General features: G+C 41.1%; 1 protein-coding gene across 2 annotated transcripts in view; it reads right to left on the reverse strand.

Moving 5' to 3' along the window:
* Positions 1-1,464: 1,464 nt before the first annotated feature.
* ARID3B (AT-rich interaction domain 3B) overlaps positions 1,465-13,966 on the reverse strand; it is an 83,454-nt gene continuing 70,952 nt past the window's right edge. Inside the window, exons 7-9 of one of the 2 annotated variants that reach the window (XM_075345619.1) lie at positions 10,380-10,637; positions 10,187-10,270; positions 1,465-8,132 (exon numbers count right to left, since the gene is read on the reverse strand). In XM_075345619.1, coding sequence (XP_075201734.1) covers positions 7,978-8,132; positions 10,187-10,270; positions 10,380-10,637 — 497 coding nt within the window. In that variant the 3' untranslated portion in view covers positions 1,465-7,977. Of the gene's footprint in view, positions 8,133-10,186; positions 10,274-10,379; positions 10,638-13,966 lie in introns of both variants that reach the window. The other variant, XM_075345618.1, reaches the window with a different exon arrangement.

Consider the following 13,966-nt stretch of genomic DNA (forward strand, 5'->3'; position numbering starts at 1 on the left):
GCCATGCTCGCATCACACTCGGCTGACGCTGGCAGTACAGCAGGAGCCGAGTGTCATGCGAGTGTCCCTGGGTCTGCGGTCCGAACGTGCGAGCGGACCACAGCTGCGGGGGGCGGCCAAGCTCTCAGGAGGGGCGGGCCAGCACAGAGGAGGGGGAAGGTGGGATTTCTCTCCCTTTCTCCTCCGTAGCCAGCTATTGCCATCCTCGCTCTGCACGCGCGGTATACCGGTGTACCATGAGTGCAGTGTGATTTTTCTCTCGCCCCATTCACTTGAATGGGGGCGAGAGAAAAGAGTCTCGCATTGCACCCGCAGCATGCTGCGATTGTTTTCTCGGTCCGATTAGGACTGAGAAAATAATCGCTCATGTGCGCTGACACACAGACTAGAATTGGTCCGAGTGGAATGCGATGTTTTATCACACTCCACTCGCACCGATTTTCTTAGGCCAGAGAGAGAGAGATTTTCTGACAAGCAATGAATTTATATCCCTTCTGGGCATGCTCAGAAGTATAAACCAAGTCCGGTACATGCTTCCGGCATTTGATGCATGCCACCGGATTCAGCGTGCATAGACTTTCATTATGCACCATGCCGCACAGCGCCGAATGCGGTTTTTTGTCAGAGACAAAAAAACGTTACAAGAGACGTTTTATCCGGCCGCCGTATTAGTCAATTACAACGGATCCGGCAAGAGACGGATGCAACGCAAGGCCATCAGGCACAATCCAGCACTAATACAAATCAATGGGGAAAAAACTGATCCGGTGCCGGATCCGTTTTATCTGTTTTCTTTCCGGATTGGGCCTGATGGAAAAAAACTGATGTGTGAAAGTAGCCTAAGGAAGGTGTTTTAGTCTCCTCATACTGGCATGCCAGACCTGGTATGTCACTTTCCACAAGAATTTTCCCCTTAGATCCTAGAAGTAATATTTGAAAATACTGCCCATTTTCTATATTTTGTTAATTTATTCTGGTCCTGCTTGTCCAACTACACAACTTTCATTGGTACTTGTTCTTATATTTGTAAAATTCTTACTCTCAAAATAAAAATAGATTGAACATACAGGATACGTAAGGATGCGACATGCTATAGTGCTTGCTGAAGATTTGTCCTGGCCCGGACTATATAATCTAACAATGTTTTAGGTGTGTGCGTGTATAATATATAAATTATATTTATATTTTCTGTAGCATTCATAAAAATTAATGTCTGATGTAAGCAAATGAAGACACAAAGACTGAGCTTTTTTTTCCCTCATTTAATAGTGACTTTACTGCAAAAAAAAAAAAAAAAAAAAAATCAATAAAAATTTCCTGAACAAATGTCATCTTTGTACCAGCGGCAAATTTTTGCTCCCCTTATTCCCACCCACCCACTTTTCTGACACCCAGTGCATGCCTGGAATTCAGACTTTACTTCTAAGGCTGCAAATAGTGATTAAAACACATACCCAACCCACCCCTTCCCCGAGGTTCTTTGGTTTAACAATAAAAAATATACACAGGAAAAAAAAATACACAAGACCACACAAATATTACAAAAAAATAAAATAAAATAATCCTTTTTAAAGCCAAAGTGAGGTCAGTCAAGCTCTGGCACTTAAAAGGCTGAAATATTTAAAACAATTTAAAAATATAATAAAACTTTTTACTGAGGTAATGAATTAGGTTTGCAAGTCAGGCCTACAGAATGAGAATTGTCTCCATGGCTCAAAACTTCCAATGGACACACTACACCCATTTTCCTTTTCATGAGGATTGTCAGTAGGTCCGACTGCAACTCTTCTGGATAAATTCAGTGTCTCATCTCCATGACTGAGAGGTTATCTGGTATCTGAGGTATGTTTAATAAAACATAAAAATAAAAAAAGCACCAGCTGCTCAAAATGCCTCATCTTTCATAAAAATCAACGCTATTCATCAGATCATACAATTTTGGATGACGATTAGTTGTCGGTTATACTCCGGTAGGTTTCCAACCAACTCAGAATGAGAGAAAATGGAAACTCTTCAGTGAAATTCACATATCAAGCGCCTGGTGCTTCAAGTAATTTTATACATAAAAAGGAAATAAAACAATCTACACTTCAGAAGTAAAATAAAACATTTCCAAAAAGGTAAAATATGCACAAGCCAAAAAAAAGTAGATTTCTCTGTAGAACTACACAACTGCTGGTGTCTGTCACTACTTTACATTCCTAAAATTAGCAGCAGAAAAGTGAAACTTCTGTACCTGTTACAGAGTAACTAATAGGTCTCATCCTAAATTAACTGAAGTAACAGGAAAATATTCTTCTCTTCACCAAATGACAGCTAGTGTGCTGACACGTGAGGTAGACACACCATGGATTACAGTGACCGTAATGAGTGGAGAAAGTGGAGAACACCCATTGACTGGGATGCCTTCATGTAGTCTTTGGGACAATTGTTTATCCATTCAAGTTACTTTACAGAGAGAAAGGCAAAATGCTTTTGGAAGGAGAAGACCTAAAGGACTGACGGGAGGAGTTGATAGAAAGCATTAGGCACATTTTTGCCCCCCCTCCCACAAAAAGCCTTGAAAATCTAAGAGTTGCCACATGCATCCGCAGGTTTATATACACAATTTTTGCAGTCCGTGTACCTACGACAATACACGGCCCAGCTGCAGATCGACTGACTCAAACTTAACAGTCTCATAGGAATATATGAAGTTTGCATCAGGAGATGCACAGCCGGTCCGTCCATTATGATCCGCACACACCGCAAAACACGCATGTATAAATCTGCTATAGGATCAATCTCTTACAATGGCTAATCATGGAAAACTTACCTAACATACTCCTTCAGCTATCCTTTCCAAATCATGGACTACCCATACCCCTTCCCTTGGTATTTATTTTCATAAATGTCCATTAGGATAACAAAATCCGATAAAAAGAAGCAAAAATGTTCACAAACATGATTGAAGATGCAACGTGCCTTCTCAGGCAACAAGATTGTCATAAAGATGGCATCTGTGAGAATGTGCTATCCAAACCCACCCCTCCCATCCCCCACAGTGCTTTCTGGGACCACTTGGACATTGTATACATGCAGCGTATAGATCCGGCTTACCCAACATAACACTAACTTCAAACTAAACTGCCAGCTGATCATACACAGAGGACCCATATTTTGGAAATCTAGCAAATATATCTTTCACATAAAAAAGCTAAAAGTTTTTTTGTTTTTTTAATTTTTTACATTTTTTTTTTTTTACATCTTCTAGCATATTAATTTATCTACATTGTTTGAACTCCTGCATTGAATATTTTGATATCAAGTTAAATTCCAGAATAAATGTGAACTGTATTACTATAAGTGTTAAATAAAGAAAAATGAAATTTATAAATAAAACTGATAAGAGAAGGATTCCTGAGCGTGAGAAGAATCACCTAGTATGTGATTTGAAATTCATCAATCTTGGGTACGATTTGCCCAGAGCTCCGTGGCAATTTATACCAAGCAGAGCAGGTCACCACGAAACTGAGACCTTGCTAATAAAAGATCATTTGATTGCAATTTTGTAAAATTTCACTGTAAAAATCATCCTCAGACTTGATATGTAAAGTCGAAAGTTCAACTTTCAATTCAAGACAATAGTGGTCAAAATTGTGGAAACCTTTAGAGAGAAAAAAAAAACAACCACAAAAACACTTTGAACCTCAAAACCAGTTTCTGACATGGCTCAGTGTGCTGTCGGATCAAAAAACAAATATTGTACGTCCGATTTAGTCAGCGATTTTGCAGATTCTCATTACTTTCAAATGAAAGTGCTGCAAAACCGATGTAAGAATTGACATGCTGCAGATTTTCAAAAACGCTGCAGCGTTCAGAAGAAAAACACACAAAAAACGCTGCTAACATGCCACATGTGATCATCATCTACGGCTACATTGCCTCGACTATTTGGTGACTTATTGATGTTGCAAATTTTCAGCAAACTTTCTGCGCCTATTAAGTAAATTAAGTTTTTTGTGTGTTTTTCTTATTGCATATTTGAGTGCATTTTGAAGCTGCGCTGTGTCTCTTTATGATTTACATTTTAAACAAAGCTGTTTTGTTTTTGATACTGTTTTTGGCTTTGACAAAAACATTATTGATCATGTGCGGTCTACATGCGTTTTTAGTGCGTATCCACATCAAATGCAATTTTATGGGCAAAATCTACATATAAAACTTAGTGTATACCCACAAGAGAAATTGACATGCTGCGGATTTCAAACACACAAAGCAAGTCAGATTAGATAGAGAAAGAAAAAAAAAAAGGGGGGGGGGGGGGGGGGAGCACAGTGACCATGGAATTTCTATAAATCCCATCCACTTTGCCGATTTTCTTTTTTTATGCAGGAAAAATATAAGTGAAAATATCACCAAAAACTCATCGTGGGGACTAATCCCGATAGTATCTGCACAGAACATTGAATTATTCGAGGAGTTTTTAGAGCAGAAACTGAGCGAAAACACCAAAATAATCCTCAAAAGCTCAAAACTACTCAAAAACTTGGAGTTTTAGCAGTTTCCACTCAGTTCTGCTCCAAAAATTGCACATGCTCAGCGCCTAGAGGGTATATGCACATGACATACACTGGAGATCAAAATTAGAGAACACACAATTTCCTAAATGTTAAGGTCATTGTGTCGTCCTATGGGATTATATCCCAACATGAGTAAAGGAGCAGTATTAAGCTTATTTCATAAAAGTTAGTTTTTCAAAAGCACATAAAAATGTAAAATGAGATAAATGAAAAAACACTGATCAAAATTAGAGAACAGTTTCGGATATGTGCAAGTTATTGGCGTTAATGTGGCACCTGGTGCTAATTTTCTTAATTATCTGACAAACCCTAATTAACCATCAGCCTAACTTTCCAGTTTGCACTGACTTTGCAAAAATGGTGTGCCGTTCCAATGTGACGAACCCTCCAGCAGCAGGTTGTCCAGATGAAGGCCAAAGGGGTGACCCTATCAGCTATAGCAAGAGAAGTTGGTCATTCCAAGTCTATGATTTCAAGAATATTGCATCTTTACAACATCACAAACTTTTTCAAGTCCCATAAGAAGGCTGGTCGCCCTCAAAAGACAAATGGAAGAGAGGACAGAATAACAAAGACTCTCCATAGGCAATCGTTTCAACACTGCAGCTGGAATTGCTCACCAGTTCAGCACTGAACAGGGTAAGGATATGTCTCAATATACGGTGTCACAACGTTTAAGAGCATTTGGACAGAAAGCCCACTCTGCAGTGACCAAACCTCATTAGCAGAAAAAAAAAAAATCAAAAAGGAGCATGTTGTGTGGACAGAGAAGAAGTTGTCCACAGTTCATTTTAGTGATGAAAGCAAGTTTAATTAATTTGGGTCTGATGGGAAACATGTTCGTCAACAAACTGGGGAAAGCCTGAACCCAAAGTGTGTTAAGAAGTCAGTGAAAAGGTGGTGGAGGAAGTGTCATGGCTTGGGGAATGTTTTCTGCAGCAGCAGTTGGACCTCTAATACAGCTACATTTCAGAGTGAATGCAAGTGTGTATCAGAACTTTCTTCAACAATAGGTGGTTCCTTACTTGCGTTGATCACTCAATCAGCCAGCAATTTTCATGCAGGACAATGCCCCCTTTCACAAAGCAAATCAGTAAAGCGGTTTCTTGAATCAGAAAACATTGAAACAATGAAATGGCCAGCCCAGAGGCCTGATCTAAACCCAATAGAAAACCTCTGGAAAATCCTTGGTGACAAAGTTATGGCCAAGAAACCCACAAGAGTCAAAGAACTGTGGAAGAGACTAGAAGAAGAGTGGACCAAAATCACACTAGAGCAGTGAGAGAGACTAGTGATGTTCTGAAGTCATTCACAGCAAAGGCCTGTACACTTCCTACTGATTGGTGACTGTTACATTCAGAAAATTTTAGTTACAATCTCTGTGTTACAATCATTGCTGATGTCTAATTCTCATCACGTTTTGGGCAAAATAAAGGTGTTATATTGATAAACTTTGGATGTTTTATAAAATACTGTTCTAGGGGCATGCGTACCCCTTACAAAACAACCTTCAAATATTCAATGTAGATTACATTATTTCTGAAAAAAGCAAGTGATCACACAGTTTTCTAATTTTGATCTCCAGTGTATAAAAGCAAAAAGGTGCAGGCAAAATTTGTGTGATTCAATGGGACTGCACATGTTAAAAAATAAATACATAAAATAATTGAGCCCAAACTAAAGGCCTCAGCATGTGATCTTTTCCAGGGTGATGAAGTCTTTACATTTGATGTTATGTTGTTGCAGTGCATAAAAAGAGGTTTAGGGATAATATTACATGCCTAGAATGGCTAAGAAAATAACCCTAGCCTTAACCCCATTAAAAATCTATGGAGCTGATTAAAAGAAACTTATTAGTCAGAAGCAATTAAAAAAAGAAAAAAAAATACACAATAGAAGCAATATCGAAATCTTGTTTTCACATTATAACACCTGAAGAACATAAAAATAATAGTCACTCCCTGGAAAGGAATTTTATGGCTCTAAATAAGGTTAAAGGTTTTTCACCTAAAGCTACATTTTCAATGAAAGATAATTGTGGTATGTGTTCTTAAGAACGCTCGTTTCATGATCATCTTTCAGTATAAACAGGCTGCTGTTCGCCAAATGCTCGTCAAAAGAGTGAAAAAACAAAAGATTGTAGTTCTCGGAGGTATTTTGTCCTGTGTAAACAGGACTCGCATTGTGGAGAACAATGGCTGCACTAAGCGACCTACTACATATGGTTCAGTGCGCATTCTTCAAGGTCTTGTCTACTAAACGACCTCCCGTCGATGGAGGTTCACCAATCGGCAGGCTTTTAGTGCCATTGGTCAGTCCGTGTAAATGATCCTTTAGTACTAACATGTTCAGACGTAATATTTTTTTCTGTGTTACACTTTTCTTGTCTATAACTGCTTTTTTGCTATGAATTATTTCAGAAACTGTCGTATTACAGTCAATATGAAATGATCTTTCCATTTACATATAATATTTTATTGTATTTAAAAAAAAAAAAATCTGGTGTTCAGAGAGATAAAACATTATAACTGTACTTTTTCTTCCAAAAAGTTTCCACAATTTGGCCACTAGTGTATCTGGGCCGATTTACATTTGGTGCCATTTGTGATCTAGTTTAGCACAACAGGAGGGAGGTGTAAAAAAAATAAATCACAAATATTTATCGCTATCCTAAAATATCAGCTCCTGCTAAGACCCTAAAGTTGATTGTATAGGTGATAATTTTTTAAATGAAATAGGGACATGAGGTAACAAGCTATATAGTGTCAAGCCAACACCACATCACATCAGAAGATACCAGGCATTAAAACATGAGCACTCTCAAAGACAGAGGATCGTTTAAAATTTGCTCCTAAACACAAGATTGAACTACGCTAAAACCTAACACGTCTTAGCCAACTGTCCCACAAAAAGGATTACTGTCTTAAGCACTTTTTCATATTCAGCACCGACAGCCGAGGGACAGAGATCCTGGTGCTGAAATGATACAGGACAGGGGTATAACAAATGTCCCCGTGTACATGTGTGAATGCGCAAGAAAAGGATTGCTGCCATCGATCAATCAAGACCTTCATGATGCAGCGATTCTAGTTTACCTCTCATGTTAACAAAACTTAGGGAGGCGACAGAGAGTGATGCAGGTCTACTGCAAATGTATGCTCCCAAATTGGTACAGTAGGTAAGAGCTGGCGCTCTAAGGCAGGCTAATCACTGGGTCTTCGCCTAGTATTCTTCCTGCCCATTGATGAATTTATGTAATGCCATCAGAGAATGAGGTAAAAATCGGTTGTGAAACCTTTCGTCAAGGTGAGGTAAGCAGAGTTGAAGTCTTCCTGTAAGCTGAGGTAGGTACGGTTGTGTAACGCTTTCTCGCAGAGGAGGTAAGTAGTATCATCATGCTCTTATTCCTTCCTATTCAGAGGGACCAGCTGGTGGAGGGCTCAGCTCCCGGGGTTCCCCTGGAGGAAGTGGGGCTTTGAGACGCTTGGGAGGTATTGCTGCTGCCACTTCCCCCACTTTGCCCAGTGTAGCCAGCAATTAAAGGAACAGGCTTCTGAGCATATAAAATGCCTATAAGAGAAAATACAGATACACAAGATTTATAAGATGCATGCAAAAAACTGCTTTGTAAAAGGTTTGGGTTTTTTTTCCAATTTATTCAAATCCTACACTAAAAGGCCATTTCAAGGTAAGGGTTGCTCTTCACGATAAGCCGCCTTATTGTAGGTGGCCCAGTGTACAACTCATCACAATCAGTCTTGTTTCAGAAGCCAATGACTAACCATTGTTGTCATTGGGACAAACGACGGGTAGCTGTAAAGAGCTGCAGGGAAAATGTAATATTATATAACTGCCATACAAATACATGCACTCTGCCCTTCTAGGACAATGTATGGTAATGGAAACATCAGACGGGTGTACTCACACGACCGTTGCGAGGCTCAAACACGCTCTGTGGAAAAGCGCTCATGTGAATTGTACTATTAGGGACTGTGTGCAGTCTGTTGGGCACATGGATGGAAAAACAGTTGTGTTAATACATTTTAGGCTGGCTCTACATGCAGCATTTAACTGCTTTTTATGCCATTCATGTTAAAATACAGTGGCGTGAGGTCAGCTGAAAGCGGAAAATTTGATTAAATACTAGGAGCATTTCTGCAACCATGCTACTTTGTGTTTTTTTTATGGCCTAAAATGCTGGGTTTTTTTATACTTAAAACTTTTTTGGGGGCGTGTGGTGGAGGGGTGATGGGTGAACTTTGGTCCAACGTACTGTAGTTGGGCGTAACGCTGGGATATCACAGCCAACGTTTATTGTGGGCATGATGCTTGTGCTATGCTCTGGACACACTATAATTTTTTATATTATATATAGTGTAGGGACCTACAAGCATGAGGTTCCCGTGACGAAGGTTGTAGGCTTCCGTCTTATGGCCATAAAACTAAATAAAAAGCTATTTTTTTGTACAGGATACAGCCAGGCCCCTTTTTGTTAGGCCTTGCATATTACAGTTCCTGTCCCTGTATGGTGCACAGATGAAGTACGGCTTGGCAGCCCGCCTGATCTAGTAGTATGGGCGTCGCCTAATAGGCTGCGGGCTTGTGACGGTGCATCTGCATGTGTAAACAGCGCTCTATACAAGCCATCAGTGTGCAGTTTTACCATCCAGCAATCGCCCCCTTCATGTTTTGGAAGAGTGTGTGTGATTTGCGTGCGATTTGCTCCTCCTGCACCTGTGATGCCTCCACCTAGTGGGGACTTGGCTGTATCCTGTTGGGGTAGTAGTTTTTGGCGTAGGCAATATACAGCTGCAGTTCCATCTTTGCTGTAACTAAGTAATGGTTTTTGTGCCATCCTCTGGACACACTATAATACCCTGCTGAGAATAACCAAGGATGTAATAGAAGGTTCCTTGGTCTGAATCCCCAATGTTAGCCATAAAGCGGCTACAATGAGCCAAACTCCCTCTGGAGGAACAAACAAGCTAATCATGCATAAGGCCGGTTTCACACATCCGGCTTTTCGCCGTTTGCCGGATCCGGCGCTCTCCCGTACAGACAATACAGTACAGTGACAGCGCTGTAACTTCCGGGTCACATGCGCCGGTCACATGACAGCATGTGACCTGTGCTTGTTGCGCTGTCACTGTACTGTAGTCACTGTATGGGAGAGCGCCGGATCCGGCAAACCGGCGAAAAGCCGGATGTGTGAAACCGGCCTAACAAAGACAAACTTAATTCAATAGCCGGCATGCAAAGCTTGAATTCTCCTGCAGAATCACTGCAGAAGAAAGGAACATTTGACGGAAGCTTTCACATGCAATAAGGCTGGACAGTAGGGAATCAACATTATTAATTCATTTAGGGAAACCCTACAAGTCAGTAGTGAAAAACTTCTTTAAGACAGGGCATGTACACCCAGTTTTTTGTTTTTAGGACAGAAGCATTTTCCATCTTACCATTAAAGTCTAGATTATAAAGTTTTATGAACCTACTGTCTTTTCTGATTGTTATATAAAGATATCTGCAAATGTGTATGCTAATTTTTTTTTTTTATTTTTTTTTTACTGATAGGAGATTCAGCGATGTCAATATAAACTGCTCCACATAAGGCTCCAACTCACCTGTGTACATTGTGCCATTTATTTCAATGGACATGTTGATGCTGCCAGTGCCCAGGTTGAGTGAAGTGTCCTGCCGATCCTGTGCTGCTGGGAAAATGATTGAACATGGATTCAATATTTCTCAAGCCCAATAGTTTCATCAGTACAAATTTCCAATATTAGGAATCACCGGGGTGCAGGAAATTTCACTTACCCTTCCCATTGATCTTCAGTTTCATTGGTATCTGTCGGGCCATGTTCAGTAAGTTGTGCTGAAGAGCTTGTTGCATGAGCCTCTGCTGCTCTTCTACTAAGGGTCGAGATGCCCGCTTCTCTGGAGGCTCCCCAGACTCCAGCCTCTCCTTCAGCAGCTCCACTGAAGAGGTCCGCAGTCCTGTAGGAGTCTGCTGCATACTCAAAGCCCCAGAGGCCAAAGGGACGCGGTTTGGCAACAAGCTTACAGGGCTATCACCTGAAATGGACAAATGTTACCACAGTTATATTTTGGCTTATGGCTCTTAATAATCACTGAGGCAATTAAAAGGACAAAGTCAATGACATGCAGACTACCACTCCCTTACAGTGAATGCACAGCTACGAATGGAGATTTGGGGGGGGGGGGGGGCATCTCCTGCCTGTACAAACCATTTGCATGTGACAGACCCGAAAGGACGAACTAGGAACAAGGAGAGTACAATTTTTATCTTATTCTTCTACAGTATTTTTCAATTTGGCATCTGGAGGCTCAGAAATCATGGATGCAGGGGTTGCAGTTACACCCAGACTTAGCAGTAAGGGAGGAGGGGGAAAAAATTTAATTATCCCACACAAGAAGACCAATACTATTAAAAGCCCGTAACAGTTAGGGGACCGGTAGGAGATTTTGCATTGGGGCTCACAAGCTTCCCATTACATCACTGCTGAATGCACTAGATAGAACCAAGCTTATTATTCACTGACTGCACTTGGACATATACCTGCTCAGCCATTCTCCTTTCTGATGTAAACTGCAGTGATTACCCTTATAAAACCTCCACTGCTTATCCCTTGCTCCATTTCAAGTCCCCCTACTGCCCACATGCCAGTAATATAAACACTGGCTGAAGGCCCTAATGCATCCATAGCAATCAGGATGGCGACGGACTTCTGATGTACCCAGGTGACCGATTGACTGCACTGTGCCATTAAAAAGTTTGGCCTTAAATAGTATTTTTTTTAAACATGTTTTTGGTGTTTTGTTCCACAAAAATCGCAACATTTAGCATTTTGTAATACAATAATTTTGACTAGTTGCATCTTTTTTCCTTCAGTTTCAAATGGAAAAGGTTTTCTTTATTCTATAAATTTACATGGAAGTCTCTTAAGAGTCCATGTTTAAAAGGGAACCTGTCACCAGACTTGTCCCCTATAAGCTGCGGCCACCACCAGTGAGCCCTTATATACAGCATTCCAGTATACTGTATATAAGTGCCCAGGCCGCTCTGTATAATGTAAAAAAACACCTTTATTATACTCACCTGGGGGATGGGGTCCGGTCCAGTGGGTGTCTCTGTTCTCTAGGTCCGGCGCCTCCTTTATCTTGTGGGATTGCCGTCCTCCTGCCTAGCCCTGTGTGCATGATGCGCCCTGCGTCATTCACACACAGGACGCTATTGCGGTCCTGCACATGCGCACTTTGATCTGCCTGGCTGAGGGCAGATCAAAGTATTGTAGTTCACATCCACGGGCGGTCTTTGACCATTTCTCGCGGCTGCACATTACAGTACAATGCTCTGTCCTCAGCGGAGCAGATCAAAGAGCACCTGCGCAGGAGCGCAATGGCAACCTCTGTGAATGATGCAGGACACGTCCTTCACACGCAGCAGGGCAGGAAGACTGAGATCGCACAAGACTGAGGAGGTGCCAAACAGCAGCGAAACCCATCGGACCAGACCCCCACAGGTGAGTATTGTAAGGGTGTTTTTTACGTTATACAGAGCGGCTTGGGCTCTTATATACAGCATTCAAAAATACTGTATATAAGAGATCAGTGGTGGTGGTCGCAGTTCATAAGGGGAAAAACCTGGTGTCAGGTTCCCTTTAAGTTGTACAGAAAACAGAAAACCCAATGCATCTGCTTATCCTTTGTGATTTTGCATTATACACCCCATAAGAACTACACATAAAAAGGTAGGATAAAATATCAAAACTCAACAAAAATATCACTTCACTGTAAAGCTCAATGGATATATACTATATATGTGATATAAATCTACACACCATAACTTAACAGTGATATTTTAACACTAGTATATATAAAGGTGCAACTGGCTATAATTCATGAGCTAATGTGATACAATAGGTTTAAAAAAAAATAAATCGGGAACTTGCTTGATAAGAATAAAGCATGATAAGGGTTCCCTAGAGCCATGTTCCAACTCATATCCAACTCATCCTTGATATTCTTTGCTATTATGTAAGGCAACGAGAATTTTGTCATGTTGTTCTCCTGATCACCAGTAGGGGGAACTAAAGGAAAGGACAAAAAGCAATCATGTACTAAGCTCAAAAGCGAGAGCGTACAAAAAAAAAAAACCTCACAGGCTAGATTGCGGGTTTATACCTATATTTCCAGATTCAAGCTGCTTATGTTAAAAATAGACCTGGAGTCCTCTGACATTTACCCCTGCATACTATTAAACAGTGACTGTGCCAGCTGATTCACGCTGCCCTAGATCAGCACAACACACGAAGCGTCGGGCGTAGTGGAGTCAGAGGTGCCCGATTCATTGGGAAGTGTAGGCTTAACGGATCAGGCACATCTTATATAGTGGCACAGAGACTGGACTAAGATTTAGGGTATGTACCCATGATCAGTAATAGCAACGCTTTGGACACAGCGTATTTTCACTGCGTGCAAAACGCTGCGTTGTACAGTATAAGCACAGTGGATGGGATATATAGAAATCCCATGCACACTCTGCTTCTCTCCACAGCGTACACTGACATGCAGCTTTCTGAGCCGTAGCACATCAATTTATGCTGTGGAGACGTGATTGTGGGTCCGGGCTGCTCCGGTATCCTGTGGTACTTGTGGCTCTGCAGGAGAGGACACGCTGCCAGCGTGTCCTGATCATGTGCGCCCAACCTTATGGTGCTAGGTAGGCCAAAAGCTCATCAGGAATTAGATGGCTGCGTCGCCCCATTCAACCCCAGCTCCAACCATTTTAGCGGAGTTGGCTGAAACTAGTGTGAAAATGCCAAAAGTTGAAAAACGTCTGCATAACTAGGTGGTAAGTAGCATTTTTGCAGATTTTCAGAGTGCTTTAAGCCAGATTTCTGCTTTTACAGCTTTGATGGATTGGGCCATTGTATCTTAGTAGATCGCCAGTGGCTTCTCCCAGCCTCAATACACTCATTTGACTCAGTCATGGGTACGGGATTGAAATAGACCAGGTGAGTGCTGCTAAGAGCAGTTCTACTATTCATATGTGAGGCCGTATGGCACATTTTATAAAAATATTTTAGTGTAGGACTGCTTCAAATGAGATTTGCCGTGACGTGGCGAAGCAGCTCAAGAAATTGCAATTTTTTGCCAAAAATCTCAAAACATTTTTTATAATAAGTACAGTTTGGAATGTTTAGTGCTGTAGTGCACATTTGGTGCTGGCTTTTTGTTTTTTTTTTTTACTCATTTGACTAGTGTCTTCATAAAGGGAGACTTGTAAGTCAAAAAGAGTGGTGGTGGTAAAGGTGAGGGGCGCAAAGCTTTGGGATACCTGCTACTAGCTTATCTAAAGTACGTTCTCTCAAATTGCACAT

The sequence above is a fragment of the Anomaloglossus baeobatrachus genome, chromosome 4 (genome assembly GCF_048569485.1).
Source record: "Anomaloglossus baeobatrachus isolate aAnoBae1 chromosome 4, aAnoBae1.hap1, whole genome shotgun sequence".
Lineage (NCBI taxonomy): Eukaryota > Metazoa > Chordata > Amphibia > Anura > Aromobatidae > Anomaloglossus > Anomaloglossus baeobatrachus.